At 36.9% G+C, this 17,448-nt stretch overlaps 1 protein-coding gene across 2 annotated transcripts in view; it reads left to right on the forward strand.

The window, feature by feature from the left end:
- The window catches only part of IL1RAPL1 (interleukin 1 receptor accessory protein like 1), a 682,566-nt gene that overhangs the window by 652,102 nt on the left and 13,016 nt on the right, over positions 1–17,448 (forward strand). For both annotated transcript variants that reach the window (XM_088160340.1, XM_088160341.1), the window contains exons 9-10: positions 7,088–7,231; positions 16,861–17,031. In XM_088160340.1, coding sequence (XP_088016466.1) covers positions 7,088–7,231; positions 16,861–17,031 — 315 coding nt within the window. The remainder of the gene's footprint in view (positions 1–7,087; positions 7,232–16,860; positions 17,032–17,448) is intronic.

Consider the following 17,448-nt stretch of genomic DNA (forward strand, 5'->3'; position numbering starts at 1 on the left):
GTAAGTTAATGAGGGGTGGTTAAAACAAGTTTGGGGTTTTTTTTCTGTCAAGAAAAAAAATATTTTCACTAAAATAAATTGTTTAGAGAAAGAGTTTAAAACTGCCCATGGAAATATATGTTTGAAAAATATGCAAGATAATATTTCCTAGATGGAATGCATCTTGAGGAAAACTACCTTGTTTTAAACTCATTATTTCTTAATGCATAAACATCATATTAATATTTCCTGTAAAATGTAATAGCAAATTCTGAATAGAAAGTAATTCCAAATTATCTTCATATGGTTATTAATGATAATAGAATTGCTGACAAACACATTAAATTGCAGTGCCATTCACATAATAGTGAAAATCTACTTTATTACTTACAGACTTGAATGTATTATATGCATTTTCAGTCAGTTGAACACAATTTCACACAGTGGCAGTAAGGAGTGACAATTAAGACTAAAAGAGAAAAGAAACTAGTTCTTTTTAACCTCTGCAAAGAAACTCCAGGTGTTATATCTCCTTTTACCAAAAAGCTTCACAATGCTTCTGAAATTTCTGAAAGGAAACTCATCACATGAATTAAAGAACAATGAGTTATATTTCAACTTCTGCTAGTTGGACCTTGTTCAATCCAGTGAATCTCTGAGTCTCAGTGGAAGCAAAACTGCTGAAGATCTCCAACCCACTTGGTCAGTTCTGACCTTACACGAGTTTATCTTCCACTCTATAAAGCATTCAGTTTTTATTCTGCACTGCAAGAAAAGCTTTTCCAAGACCCTCATCAGAGTTTAGAATTGGAATTGATATTGGATTGGATTTGATGGAATTGATTTTTCATTCACCTGTGGCCATAGAAGTCTTCAAGTTATCACTGTGCTCAGCAATGCCAAGGTTCATTCTCCCAGGATGTTCATGACACAGGGCCAAAGGAAAAATATCATCATATCCTTTCTTTTCCCAAACCTAACTAAATGTGAATGACCTTTTTACACTCAACCTCATCTAAAATCAGTCGAGGAATAGAATACTAAAGACCTCTGCCTGAAAGAAACTCTTCATAAGATCACTCTTTTAATCAGTCAAGTTTTTATCATCATTTAGAAAATTGGACTAAGATAACTCCAGCAAAAAGGTTTGTAAGATTACTCAGCACGTGCCTGAATCTAACTTTCTTCTGACAAATCTTAGTTCTGACGTGTCAAACAAGTTGGTTTGTTTAACAGATTACTTTTTGAAACAACTTTTGTATGACTTTTATCATAATTCTTCTTTTTATATAACGTCTAAGTGCGAGTTCTAACCTTGATTGGTAAGGATGGAAATATTTTTAAATAAAATGTCACAAATTGTTCCCATAATCCATGCATAGCTAAATTATTTATTAATGCTATCCTCAGAAGAAAAGAATGCAAGCAGTATGTTTTATGATCTTATATCCTTGGAACCCATTACTCAATTTTTTCCCCATATTTTTTGCACCCCTTGGTGCCTCTTACATTAATTTCTTTCAGAAGATCTAAACAAAGTAATAGTGTGAGCTGGTCTGATTTCTGTAGTACAACTGACAAATAGAAGCTCTCTCTCAATAAGGAAGATTCAGGTCATATACAATTCATTAATTTGGGGAAGATAACCAAAGATTACTGCAGATCCACACCATGACACTTTTTTCCTTCAATCTATATCATAAACTGCATTTAAAATGTGTTGCTATGTATTTAAATGTAGAATTTTTCAGTAACATTGCAGCATCTATGTTTTCCCGACCTTATCCTCTTTTGAGCTAACATACTGCTGGAGATAATGTAATTACTCTCCTACTGGGAACAGATATCCTGCACTTCTCAGCAGAAATAAAAATGCCATCGGTAAGAATACACTTCTATTATAGTAATTTGCTATATCTTTTCTAATAACACTGGAAATCCAACAGCACCAAGGCTCAGATATGTTTCCTGCCATACTAATGAATAGATTGACAAGATCCCTGCATTGCATTTGCACACATGTATGCTTATGTATATATAATCCCAAACCTGACTAGTTCTTTTTCATAAGGGAATCAGGAATATATGTTATTTATTTTCATAAAAAATAAAGACAGACAACCAGGTCTCAATAGTTCTAATAAATAAAATGAAACTACTGCACTGAAAATAATTTTGAAAATCATGAGTAAATTTAGACAGCTTCAGTCAACTCCGCAGACATCCACATGCACACATGGCCCATGCTGGCAGAAAACATATACTTTGTGCTAAGAAATAATTTCATAATCAAGCTGATGAGTAGCCCAAATCCACTTCTACTGCTATCAGAATCAATCAGTAATTATTCATTACAGTATCCATGTAGGATATCCATAAAGCATATTCACACATATCCCTCTAGGCACCTTTACTAGAACCAGATTTTTTTTTGGCAATTTGGAACAAACAAACAAAAGTCTTAAAAAGTAGAGAATAGATTTTATACATACGTGTGTTGGATATGTGTACACTGTATAAAGCTGGGGTTCCATACACTATGCTTTGGGAAGACAATTTTACATCTATGCCATAACAAATACTGTACTAAGCAGGGGGGAGGGGGAGAAAAGAAAGTAAAAAAAAAAAACAAACAAAAAAAACCCAAAAAAACACCCCCCAAAACAAAAAACAAACAAACAAACAAAAAAAACCAAACAAAAAATTAAAAAAAAAAATAAAAAACAACTGAGGAAAAACCCCATACTTCTTCATTTTAAAACTATGAGCATGGGTTTCTTTGTTGCTAACTTAAACTCTGCCTACTGTTTATGGCTGATCTCTGATATGAGACTCAGAGAAGTGCTCCTGTGTTAGCCAGCTTCCTTCTCCCTTTAGAAGAAACACACCTGTTCCTAACAAAACCTGCGTCTTATAACACAGCAGTCCCTGCTCCCCTTCCAAATTATATTCATTATCTTTATCATTCCTTTAGTAATTGAAGTCTATGAAAGTATACCTAAACAAACTGGGAACTGTCTCTGACCAAACCCAAACCCCTTCTTTGTGAGTTAAATCATCCAAGACAAACAGAGAATGGAAATCAGTTTAAGCCACAAAGTTACAAAGATTTATTTATGTGCTAACCTGAAGCTCTGTGAATAGTCCTGTTGACTTCAGAGGGATTACTTATAGTCCATGAAGTTGAGCAATCTGCGTAAGTGATTGCAAAATTGAAACCTTAGATAGACTGTAATTGGATTTTGAAAAAGGCTCAGAAACTGAATACACAGCTATAAATCACATGTGCTCAAAGAGTTATAAATCATTTAAAAAAAAGAACAAAATATAATTCTTTTTCTTAGTAGTTCAGCTTCATGGGGGGCTAATTAATGAATAAAATTAATTTAAAATTTTTACAGATCATTAAATGCAAAGCCCCTGAAGCATGTTAAATAAGTCAAAAGATATGAATCTTTGACAGAACACTTTTATTTACTTTCTTCTTACAACTTCAGTTATGATAAGTGAATTACCTGTATGACACAGTGAAAGGAAGTTTATCAAATATTAGAGCCAGGTGAAGATCAAAGATATAACCTGCAAATGTGTCCAATAATTAGGAAATAAAAGGTATAAAATGAATGCATTTATTACAAGCCGTATATGCTAGATATTTGGAGAGGACATGTGCTTTGTTTTAATTAGCTGTCTCTTTCACTGAATTGCTTGGCCAATGCTTCCTGATAAGGAAAAAAATTGTAGACATTGGTCAAAATACTTGTAACAAATCTTGTTTTAAATTGAAGCAATTTATTCAGAAACCAATCTACTACTGCTGCAGCAATCAATGTGTTTTCCTTGGAGTAGAACTGCTCCTGTGCTACTGGAAGACTATTGTTAATTGCCTGTAACTAAATGATTGCTGTGCTTCTGGATGTAACTCTCTGGCACTTGCTCTTTTGTTGTGTTTAACAGAATGCCTGCCGCCCCAAGGGTTAGCCGAGTAATTTTCCTCTACTATTTTCTACATTCAGTCTCAGCTCCTCAAGGAGGGCCAGGTCTGTAATTTGAGCAACACAGCACAGGGGCTAAATAGATTTTAAAAGGTTTGCACTTCTCATATCTTGCTTCTGATGTGGAATTGTGACGAAGTTGAATCTTTTTAGTATGTAGCCACTACAGGAAACTTAAATTTCAGCAGGAAAAAGAGATCACATTTCGAAGGGAGTGTAATGCCTGCTGCAGCAACTGTGCTCAAATCACACTGTAAAAGGCAGAATAAAGCAGCAGAAAAAAAATGTTATTGTGAAGGCAACCATGGGCTGCAACCTTGCTGCTACTCTTTAAGTTGTCTTTACCAGTCACTACATCGCTGTTGGAACTATTGACACACATATCACCAGCACCCTTGGCACTTGCAGAGCATTTTTCAGGAGGAAAGGGAGGAGCCCTCTTAGGGAGGAGCCAGAGCACCTTCCCCAATTCACATTGTGAAAACCCAGGACACAGAAATGTAAAATGGCTTCAGTCACCTGAGGGGCCAACAGCAGAGTCAGGACTGAGCCTTCAGCTTCTTGCAGCTTCAGTTCAGCTCAAAACAGAGTAACACCGTTCCTAAAATCCCTGAGGCATCTCAGAGCCAACCAGTGGCCTTTTAGGGCACAGTTTAGCATCCTGCAGAAATGGAGGTCTGAAAACAATCAACCACTGTGCCCAGGCCAATCCCCCTGCCTTCCACGGTGCTGCACAGATGTGGCTGTCCCATTTCCAGCCCTTTGGGGCGAGCTCAGGCATCTCGTGGGCTGGGTGTAAGGATGCAGCAATCTGCTGGGCTCATCACTGGCCCTCTCTGCCTCTGAACCCTGACAAACTGCCCCCAAAACACAGAGTGAGCGTGTGCTGATGATGCTGTCCAGCACAGAGGAAAGCACAAGCTGGCCCTGTTAGATCAATAGACCATGAAACTTCCTTTGCAAACAAATCTGTTTAAGAAAGAGCCACTTTATCTGTGTACGATCACGATGGCTCAGCAGCAACACATGAAAAGGTAATTGCTAATATGTTTCAGGCTGACTAGAGAATTTTGTTGTTTGCTTTGATGGCCTAATTAAGAACAGTTTCATGTTCTTTCAGATAGATTGTACTGAAGCAAGCATAAAGGCATAATCTTACTTTATGGGGAAACATATAACTAAGGGGGACTGTGATGGCAAAAGTGATGCAGTGTATTAGTGTGATTTCATGCAAAATGACAGAAGACAAATGAATACCTGCAGTTATTTCTTTCCATTTAATATAAAAATCATTAGTTTAGAGAAAACTTCTGTTTTCCAGTTGTAAAGATTTTCTTTGCCTTTAGTGAGTCATAACAGCAGGCACGTAAATAGAGTACTTTGTGCCTAGCAACCCGAAATATTAAAGTCTTTCTTCTAGTTACCATTGAAGAGCTTCATCACCTGTATTACAAAATGATAAACAGGGTATAGTAAGCCAGTGCAGAGTAATTTCCATTTCCATTTATATTCTAAAATACTGCATTACTTGCCTGTGCAAACCATATTTTGTCGAATGTTTTTCATAACATTTCCCTCTCTGGACCAGAAAAGTATTGGGAGTTTGAAATAACCATGTCAGTCTTAAAAATATCTGACACAAAGGAGTTTCCAGCACAGTTTTGGAAAGAATGACATGGAATATAAATGCCTTTTTATTTTATTTTATTACACTTTTAGTGTCTTCTAGAGAGCAATGAAATCTTCTTACAGTTGCCTCATAATAATAAAAAAATGTGTGATTCTCAGTAGACGCTGTCAAATAAATACGATTGTCAATTTTTCTTCTAACCTTTTATTTCTCTAATTGAATTGTACTGTGCTGGATTATCAAATCTGCACAACCACACACATACACAAAAAAGGTTACTCCAGGTCCACACTACTTCACTCAGACAGAAGCTGCCCATCAGAAGAGGACACTGTGAAGATAACCCCTGTTCCAGCGCAGATTTTTTATGAAGCAAACTCTGTGTCTTAGATTTCCAAAATCTGATGTTTCTTCGTTCCTCAAAACTGAGTGATTTGGAAAAGCATGGAAGGTCTTCAGACTTGCCATCTAATGATTTTGAATTAAAAAATTAACCAACTCTCCTCCTGCCCTCCTTTTTTGATACTACCAGTTTTCAGTCATCGAGCAAATGAAAAGCAACAAAGCTTTGTGAGCTTCCTTCAAACTGGAGGCAGCAAAATTCCATGGTGACATATTCCCTTTGTCCTGAAAAGTGGTTCCACTGCTGGTGCTGGACACCTGTGGTGGCCACACCTGACCACTCATTGTCCTCAGGAACGGAGCTCCATGGCGATGATCTCAATCCATCCTGTGAGCAGACAGCAGCAAGGACACCAAGGGATCAGTCTGAATGGGAATGTCACAACAGACAAACCAGGACTGTTGGCTGTGTCCACATCAGCTGAGCTCACTGGGGGAAAAGTGAGAATAAACTGCAGGCCTCTAGGAAACTTCTAAAAATATTAACATAAATATAACTGAGATGTGAGGTTGTAGGGTTCCTTGGATAATGTGTCTTTACATCTCTCGAGTGTTTTGTAAGGATTTTTAATTATTGTTTTTATTTTCATTTCGGGAAAAAAGAATCGAATCCTTAATCTTGTCCCGTTTGCCTACACCCTCTTTGTATATGGAATAAGGGAAGACCTGATTTTGCGTTATTGCCCTCAAAAAGGAAACATTCACCTTTGCTTACACTCTAAGTCAAATGGCCACATTTATCCGGGTAAATCAAACTGTGATCTATCTACAGAAGGAAAAAAGAGTTATAAAATATATAATATATATGCACATGCTCATAGACAAATACACACACACACCCCCCCCAAGCAAAATTAATTTTTCAAATTAGCAATTCTTATGGTGTGTCAGAGAGAAAAAACAGTTTATTGAAGAATAAAAAACCCCATCAATTAGGTATTTATTCAAGGGCTTTATAATGAAATAATACATCAATAACCCATTATTCCTTATTTTAATGTTTAACAGAATTGCAAGGTCTGCTGCTAATCTTTCTGTGGTTTGGAATGTGGTAGTTACTGCATTTTGTAATTCTTTGCAGAGCTGATGTATACAGTTGAGCTTGCTGGTGGGCTTGGTGCTATTCTGCTGCTGCTTGTTTGTTTAGTGACTATCTACAAATGTTACAAGATAGAGATTATGCTCTTCTACAGAAATCATTTTGGAGCTGAAGAACTAGATGGAGGTAAGGCAGCTTCTTAGCACATTTTCTACTTTTTATGAATATCTGTCTTTTATTTCTCTCCACCAAGGCTGAAATTTCATTTCAGTTCAAGATGTGTTAACAGCTGCAATTTTAGGTGCTGACTTGAATATACATTCCTCATACAGCACATAAGCACAGTTACTGCTGAGCTGATGTGTGTGCTGCTCTTTCGAGCTCCAGAAGACATCCATGTCTTTTAGATTTTTATTCCCAAAACTGAATGTAAATTGCCAACATCTATGCATTAAAGATTCTCACTTCCTGTCATTACTGAAAGCCAGCTTTACTTCTCTGTGAGCAAGGGGGTGTTCTCCCTAACTGTATTCAATAGGTAGAGGTTGAAGTTAATCTCAATTTACTGCTTGTTCAAACTGATCAGTTTCAATAAACTGTACTGAGTGTTTGGGAATGTACTCAGTAATTCACTTGCTTGAGTTCATTTACTTAATCACTGGACAGGCTGCAAATGGTCATTAAAGTTGTTCTGTGATTCAAGGACATCCAGCCTAAACAAAAGTAATCCACAATATATGCACCATCTCTGTCAAACATTACATGCATTTTCATCTTTATCTTTTTAAGGACTGAAGGAAAAGGACTTCTTTGCCTCTAGCCTTACTAATCAAAATTGTTGAACAGCAAACTGGTTTGAGCTGCACTCTGATTAATAAGATTTTGTTTCTTGCATCAGAGTTCCTGATGTTTTGGACTACCACGATGTCTTTGGTGACAGGACCTTTTTTCCTACAGAAATACTAATTAAAGTGTTTTTTACAGGTCAAGGTAATAGCCTGTAGGCAGAACACGCTGTGATATATTAAAATAAATATATACTGATAAACAAGTGATGGCTAAATCTGTCACTGATAAGGAAAAGAGCAGTTGCAGAATTACACGTCCTTATATAAGACTTCCATAATAAAATCACTAGGGAATGACCCATTTCTGCCTTGCATCTAAAAATGCACAAGGATTCAAAATAGAAAATTCTCAAAACAACAAGCCCAAGAACATCAGAACATTTTGTAACCTTCTACAGGATTTACAAAAAAGATGCATTAATGTAGCAGCTCAGTGAGGAAAAAGTCAGGTTATTCTATTTATTTTACTGAGGAGGAAACTGAGGCCCAGAGGGACTGTGAGTCATGGAGCATTTTGACAGACACCTTCTTTTTTTTCAGAAGCTGAGATCCACAAAGCAGCTTCCAGTTTAAATGGGCATGCTTAGTTCCATAAATTATGTGAATTTAATAATAGTCAGAATATGTAAAGATAGACACTTAAAATAATAGTTGTTTATATAGATGTAATTTACTTTTTTCTCTCTTAGTACCAGTAATTCTTGCTTTTATATTTGTCATTAATAATTTTCTCAAATAATTCCAATTCATTAGTGGACTTACTCTGCCAGGTGTTACACTCTTGCCTCTCTCTCTTGTCTCATCCCAAACATTGGTCACTTGGGAACGCAGTACTTGAATCATGGATTTTAAACATCAAAAAAGTTACCTCTAAAGGATACTGCTCTGTGATTCAAAAGGAGGAAAACCAATATCTATTCAGTTTATCCTTCTCAGCAAAGGTCACTGTTAAAGGGAGTCAAGCATGGATTCTCCTTAGAAGATCAGTGCAAACACTTAGTTAAGCTTGGGTGCTTAACCACAGCAATATAAAAAGAAAAATACTACTTACAAATTCCTAATGAAAACATGTAGCTTCTACCATGTTCAATATGCTGGATAAAACCCATTGTGCTAATGAAGTGACTGCAGCTGCACATTTCACTCTGTCTCTTTCACTTTCACTCGTGCAAAAGAAGGAAGATGGAGAGAAAATGTTCCACAGAAGCCCAAGACACGGCTTGTACAGAAATAAATTGCAGACATACACCGAGCTCCCTTCCTTTGACTTAGTTTGTTAGTGACAGACACAAAATGCTGAACTCTAAAATCCTATTCTAACCTCATCTCCTGCAGTGCAGCAGCAAAGCGCCCACGTTCTATTCATAATTTACACCATGTTCTGTCATACTTCAGGACAGCATGGAGATAAGCAAACATCAAAATATCACAGTCTTGTTTTTTATGTGCACTGTATTGTACCCAGAGAGGATTTGAAACACTTTAAAGGTGAGGTCCAATTAAAGTTTTCAGTTGAAAATCTATTTTTAAAATTCAATGCTTCATTTCTTCCCTGATCAGAGAACAAGCCCTTCAGGATGTCAAATCTCATCACAATTCCTTTTTCCTTTCCAAGCCTGAGACACATCAGTTTTTCTCAGGCTAACTAACATGCACACTTTTTTGGGAGGCATGGGTAAATTGTGAAGTATTTGAAAACCAAGTATTTAACCCTTGCAGCTCATGCAACTCAATTTATTACTTTCTATAGGGATACTGCAGATGAAACAAGTGATCATAGCTGTCAATTCCTCATTTCTCTAATTTACAGGGTTGAATTTTCCAACGCTTTTTCTCAGCCTAAGGACAAGACTCTCTGTTTTTTTTCTGTCTCCTGCAGACACTGCAGCTCAGTCCCGGGAATGTGAATTGAAGCCCCTTTTTATGTTTTTGTGGTTGATTCCCTGCCTTTCCTACTAATTTAGAATATAGCAATATTGCTGCTTCTCCTCTCATTCCATGCCAGTGTGGGAGCTGGCTCCACACCAGGGGATGATGTGATGGACACCACAATGTGTCATTCAGTGCAGAGGAGCACAGGATGCCCCTGTCCAGCCAGGGGACCTCATGTGAGTGTCTGACAGCTCCCTTGGCCCCTGCAGCACAGGGGCAAGAGAAACACTCTGACCCTTGGGAAAGCAGTAGCTTTTTTACCTGCAGGTGTTTGGCATGACCTTGCATCTCTGAGCCATAACTCACCACTATCAGTTTGGTGGCCAGAAACTCCCAAATCTGTTTAAGAGGAAAAATCCAGTACAAGATCTCTCATACACAGTGAAGATGATAGCTTGAAGTGCTATGCAAGCAAAGAAATGTCCTGTACTGTTCTGAAAACAACATTTTCACAAATAGATACTTCACTGGGAACTTCTGAGGGCTAATCTTTGTCAAATGTCAGGTAACCCTTTTAGTTTTGCAGCTTCAAACTTAAAAGCTTATTTTAAAAAGCCTTGTCCATAAAGCACACTTTAGGGACTCAAATTATATTAGTGAAAGCCACTTTTAGAAGTGATGACTTCTTCTATTTTATTGTTCACTGAACTCCAACAAAAGGGATTTTATACCATACCAGTCTCTGTGGAGCATTTTGACAGTTGCTTTTCATGTATTTTTATTTTCCAAGGACCTTCTCTTGCAGTTGCTCAAGTTTTTAAATTACTTTTTGAAAAGAAGTATTGTGCTTTAACTGGCAGAGTGAAAATGCAAATAACCATTTACAAGTACCTGTGATCAACACATGCCCTGACTTTTTTGTAGCTTGCACTCTGTGACCTTTGTATCAGAAGAGATATTTCTACTGTATAGAAATCTGCTCTTTATCTATATATAAGCTGACTTCCAGGCACCCTAACATCAGTGGAAATTTTCCCATTATTTTACCTGTAACAACTTCCTCCTTTGTACTGCTCCTGCTCATCAGATTGTGCAAGGATCAGTCCCCAGACATGACAGCCACATCAGCCACAGTGAGGGTGGAGAGGAGTCACTTCTCTCAGTAGTGCCAGTTATGATCCTGCCTCAGAGGGATAGGAGGCTCAAAGTGACCAAAACAGATATTTTCGACTTTTTTTTGGCCATTTCAAGATCTGAGAGGTTCCAGTGCATATGTAGATGACTGTATGCCAGTTTTAATTTACATTATGGATAAATCCAGAAGTCTATGGATGACAGGCTAAAAAGCATTGGATATGGTCAGATAGGCAAAAGTACTCAAAAACTTCTACATTTTTTTTAGATTCTAGTTTCAAAGGCAGACTATATGGTACAGCTAATAGTAGAAACAGTTTGCAGGTATCTATTGCTACCATTACCTGGGTAGATTTTTTGCCTTTTAAATTGGTTGAAGATTTTTTTATCAAGAAATTAATAAGCAAAGGTGAATATAATGTTAAAATAAAAATAAAAATTAAAATTAAAAAAAAAGAAATTTCACACTAAGAGGCTGGGAAAACAAGTAGTAATTGAGGACAAAATTTGATCAAATGTGTTGTAAATAGTTTTGTAATGAAATTTACATATATATCCTTTCTCACATCTATACTGGCAAGAAGCCAAGCTTTAGGCTCAAGAAAAAAAAAAAAAAAAGAAGAGGGTGGGCACCCGATAGATAGAAAGTGAGAGCTTCATTTAAGAAGCTGATCCTTAGTTCCTTTAGATTCCATCAGGTGTTCCTATAATATTGAGCAGGAGCTCATTGCAGTGTCCTCAGTCTTCTCAGCTTTCTTTGCCATGGAAACCTTGGTGAATTGAAGGAAGCCACGACCCCTGTGCAGCTCCCTTACAGGGAAGGCAACTGGGCCCTGGCCTTATTGTTTGTTTGTTTGCTTGTTTCCCACCACATTGCTGAAATAATGCAAAGTGCTCCTAATAAGAGTAAAATGTGCCACTGCTGAGCTCTCTCAGTTCCAGAAGTCTTGTTTGGATTTGGTACATGATTGTTTCTTGGCTGGGCTGTTTGCCCTTTCATGAGAGATGAATTTCTGCTTCTTGCTGAGGGATAGCAAATCAGTGCTCAGATTAGGAGACTGGTGAAACTGGTTCTTCCTTGTAGTTCCTGTTGCACTTGGGAGTCCTTATGTAATCATGATTTTGTCCTTGTTATTATTTAGCTGCAAAAGACTAGCAGGGTTCATGGATGAACCTATGGGAATGCCCAGTTAATATCTTATTAACTGTCCAGGACAAGAGCAGGTAAGAAAATACTTCTAAGTGGTTTCCTGGGTTTCATCCCAGTGAAACTCTTAAGCAGCAAGGAATGGCAATGCTTTGAGATTCTTCAGGTTTCTGTGTGACTAAGTTATTAACTTTCAAATATAACTTTTACCATTGGTTTAAGCACCAGCAAAGCACTTGTGTTAATGATTATGCTATGCAGGTATAGCTAGACTGAAATTACTGCTGAAGTTAGTGACTTTGCAATTACTGAATCTTCCCTGGGGACGCACAAAATAAGTTTGCAATAGCAGTCTCACCACTCATTTATATATTCTTATTGGCTATTGGCAAATTGTGACGATAAGAAATCCTGCTCTATGAATATAAATTTCAAATTCTATTAAAATCACCTTAGAAAAATGCAGCTCTCTTCTTTCTAAACATTATGGGTTACAAAAAGGGATTTTTCTCTTATTTAATTACAATTTTATTGCTGGAAAACTCTTTCTTTTAACTCTTCTTGTTTATGCTATTTATTTACATCTGAAATGCAATTCAAACAATAAAAACTCAATTTATGTCTCCACTGAATATGAGATTTTCAAGATTCTGTGCATGAAACGTGCTAATTCAAAGGAAAATTCCTGCTTTTTTCTCTCTTCCTATTTCATAGCATCTAAAGTGCCTGTGTAATTTATGTTATATATATCTTAAAAAATAAAATATCACCAAGATCATCTTTAGATTCCAAACTAAGAGATTGTTATAGGTTAGAAAGTTCAGATGTAAAGTAGAAAAAAAAGAGACTACCATACAATTCAACATCTTTCACTTTTATAAGAATATGAACTATCATGAGGAATGCTACATTTAAAAGAATACTATGGCATGGAAAAAATTGTGTGGGTAGTTCTTAATTTTTGTTAACATTAAAAGGGCTTGACATTTAAAAATAATATAAAATATTACATCAGCAACAGTAAATAGTGTGAGGAAAAGTATAAGTATTTTGAAAGACCTAGGATTTGAGCATTTTATTCAATTCAGCATTAAATGACATTTTTTCATTATATTAAGGATAACCACTATCCCAATGTATATATTAAATGCAGCTCCCAAAATAGTGAAGCTAATACAGATTAAGAAATGCCATAATTTTGAAACAACTACAGTCTCAGAGAAATTTTGAAAGGTTCTTTGTAACCTTTCCTGAACATAGCTCATTTTTTTAAGACAAAAGCTTCCTGTATCAGTTTGACTCCAGTTCCCTTCAGCGTTTGGAAGGATCCAATCCTCTGTTTCCAAAGCTCCTCTTGAAATCCTGAAACACTGAGTTAAATCAGTGCCTTGCTCCTAACGCCTGTAGGAGTATCCCAGTATTTAAGAGGGGAGTAGGTGAAAGAGAGAAATCAGCTTTCCAGTTCCCTGTTGATCTGGAAATGGAAGATCTGCCCAGCCTTGCTGACTACACTGAGCTGTGGATGCTCAGCTGTCTCCAGTGCACTGAATCTGAGGATTGCAGGATGCACAGACACCTGAGCTGACTCTATCATCTAGGTCCTAGGGCTTCACTGAAATAAGGTGACTATGAAATACAACATTGTAGGATTTCTCCTTGTTTTGATCTTTTAATCTGTCCTGTGCTAAATTGTATCATGCCAGATAAAAGTCAGAATTTGTCACTGGCTTAAAAATGGCTGATAAGAAACAAAATTACTCTAGAAAGTCATTGGTTTGGTTTGGGGTTTTTTTATGCATGTATATGATTTTTCTGTCACCATTAGCAGAAATATCTTCAATGTTTAAGTCTAATAAACCCTCAAAGGCCCAAACTGCAGACTTCTTGCAGTGCAACATGGAAATGATTAGAAAACACATACATCTATAATGCAAATTTGATGTTAAATGTGTTTGGTGGTCCCTGTAGAAGAGGAAGTTTTATCTTTCTTTCTGTAGGCACCAGCTTATCATTTCTTCATGTGTAGCTGTTAAGAGAGCATGCATACAGATGAGTTCTTAGATGTCTGATAGCAATTTACTTACCCAAAGATCCCATTTGCATGTGAAAAAATAGATGCATATAGAGTCTGGGTTTCATTTTATGCTTACACTGAGCCTTTAAGTGACTGCTGCTGAGCACATCCTTGGAATAACAAGAAGCATTTACAGCTTCATCCCCTAAAAATTTATATCACTTCTGTTGGATTAACATTGTATAAAGTTACAGGGAGTATGATGATGTACTCTGCATTTATATGAATACCAAAAGGAATGGCCAGTATTAAAGAATCCATGTTCCAGTGATGCAAAAGGTGCCTTGGCTAGAATCCTGGGCCACTAGGTGAAGTCATCTTTCCGTGTGTTATTAATGGAGATGAGATTTGACCCTCAGTGTTTACCCCTAAGGTCTGTCTAAACCTGTGGCTGAGTGCAGCTCCATGACCACTGCTCACTTACAAACTTCTCACTTTCAACTCCACAGAACTGTTGAAATGATAGGACAGTTTGTAACCCACAATGTTTTGTCTGGAGTCTTGCAGTACCAGTGGTTTGGGGCTGACTGAAGCGTTTGTGGACTGAATGCGTCACACCTACAGCACAAACTACATTTGACCTCCTTGTGATCAACTAATCCAGAGCTTCCCCACCCCTGATGCCTGCACACACCTCTGCAGATACACCCTAGACCCTAACCATTCTTTGCCCTACAAATATTAATAAAACTAGGAGGGAAAGATATTTTCCCTGCAATACAGGATGATGCAGCTGTAGTTAGTGGAGATGCTTGAGCCACCATGATATGAAAAATGTATACTTTGAATAAATGCATAAGTGAGATATTTGCATATGCAATAAAACAATGTCACAGCACAAATAATTTCCCCTTCAAGTAAGAATGTGCAAACCATCTTAACAGATAGTCCTCAGCCATTGAAGCAGTTTGAATTCTGCATTATTTCTTGTTATTTATCCCTTTGAGAAATGATGCATTCTCATATTTATTCAAAGACTGAACAGAGCAGCACTAGTCTCAAGCATGTACCGTGGTCATGACCATTAATGAGGTGACAATAGAACATGCCATTGCAGCACCAGCATTTTGTCAGTTGTAATAATTTCCCTATGTATTTGTTGACCTCACTGTGTGCTGACTCTTTTGCCGGGTTAACACTGTATTACTGCAGAAGCAAAAATCTGCTGTGTATGTCCTTCTATATCATACTTGATCCAATCAGTCTTATTTTAAGACATTGTCAAAAGCAGAAGGTGCTGGTCTTTTATTAAAGGACATTTTTTTCATAAATACTCCCCAAAAACTGGAAAATATGAACCATAAAGGCAGGGTTTCTCTTAGGGTTTTTTTGTTTGTTTGTTTGTTTGGGGTTTTTTTGTTTGTTTGTTTTTTTGGTGTTGTTTTGGTTGTTGTTTTTAATTTGTTTAGTGTTCTTTTTCTGTAGCTGTCATATTCAATAGATAATATCCCACAAAAGATGTGCAGGGCACAGAATGAGCACCTGGCAATTTCATGGGCCGAGAAAGTTTAAAAGTAGAAACAGTACAACCAAATTTATTCTGTCATCTGGAAATGTTAATGAGTATAGTGCACATGGTTCCTCAGAAGAGAGAGAGGACTGCTCAAGATTAGCACTGCTCCATTAGTTTCATTTGCACTCTGCATCCGCCCCACAGCTGGCAGTCTTTTCAAAATAATGCTACCAGACTACAAAAAGGTGTAAAATGAAGAAAGGAGTGGAGAAAGAAGACTCGATAAATAAATGAAGTCAGCACTGACTGACTATAACATTACTTATGACACATAGTATTTAGAGTATTCAATCAGATCTCTTTTACAAGCAATTGATATTCTGGGTAGTCTGTTCATAATGTTGTCAAGAGAGTTAGAAGGATGTTAACATTTCATTACTCTTGTCATTGATTTTCCTCTGCTTTCTTCACAACAAAAGTCAAAACGTGACCTCTTATTCCATTGAATTAGTTCCAGAGCACTTGGCATTATTGACCTCCTAATGAAAATTAATGGTGGCTCTTTTGATTCAGTCTTTTAAGTAGGCACACCAAGCACATTTAAAACATAGGCATGGTTATTTCTCATATTGAAGTGAAGTAGCACACTGTTAAGTAATGAAATGTGCATAAATGCAACATTAAATTTGCAAATTTAAGTGCACAGACAGAATTCAAGAAACTTAAACTGTATTACCAGGAGCTGATGCTGGAAAGATTTAAGCTTGGCAATAAATTCAGACCTGGAGAGTTAAAGAGTTTTATAAGGAATGCTATATGTACACTTAGAGCATTTTAGCCTCAGATCTGAAAGTTATAGTAAAATTCTGGAAAGTCTGAAATACTTTGCAGCAGAGACACTTGCACATTATGTTAGGTATTTCCATGCTCTTCTTTCTCCTTTTATGCTAGAGAAGAATGCAAATTCTTCTCAGTGACTGATTTTTGTGCTCATGAGCTGTCACCCTGCAGTCGAGTGGATTTCCTTCATCCGGATTCTTATATAAACTGACTTCTGTCTGTGGATAAGGACCCTCCTTCCTTGCATCTGTGTAACTAAGGATTATCTCTACCAGGTGAAACAAGAAAGCTGAATGGAGTCATATCTGGAGACTGGGTGAAAGCTTCCCATTTTATCTAAACCATTTCCTATTCCTGGAAAATTCTCCCAGAAATAATACCTGGGGAAATATCTGGGAAAACTGCTAGAATAAGGAATTAACTAACTTAATTTCCCTCTTTCCTTAGACAACAAAGACTATGATGCATATCTATCTTATACCAAAGTGGATCCTGACCAGTGGAATCAAGAAACTGGAGAGGAAGAAAGATTTGCTCTCGAGATTCTACCAGATATGCTGGAAAAGCATTATGGATACAAGTTGTTCATACCAGACAGAGATTTGATTCCCACAGGAAGTAAGTCATGTCTTTATTCTCATGTGATATTGAAGAAGAAAATGACTGATTGCAGTGATTGTTTTAGTCTTGTTTCTGTATCTACTCCTTCAGAATGTCATCTTTTCTCCAATGTCTTAGAGAATGATGAGGATAAGCCACCAAACATTAATGTGCATTTCCCAGATAAGAAGATTATTATTTAGCAATTTTATTGTTTTAATTGAAGGTAAAACAGTACAGAAAGGGAATGTATAAGTAAAAGAAATGAAAGAGACTAACTTTTTTCAGATTTTTTGAGGTGTTTCATCTCTAGGAATGAATACCAAGTTCTTTCTTTTCAGTTCCTTAGATTTTGTTTGGAAAGATATCCATGATTCTAAGTATTACAGAAATTCACACAAGAAGGAAAAAGTTGCACTTGGACTAAGGCAGTGG

This window comes from Sturnus vulgaris, chromosome 2, assembly GCF_052056855.1.
Source record: "Sturnus vulgaris isolate bStuVul1 chromosome 2, bStuVul1.hap1, whole genome shotgun sequence".
Classification (NCBI taxonomy): domain Eukaryota; kingdom Metazoa; phylum Chordata; class Aves; order Passeriformes; family Sturnidae; genus Sturnus; species Sturnus vulgaris.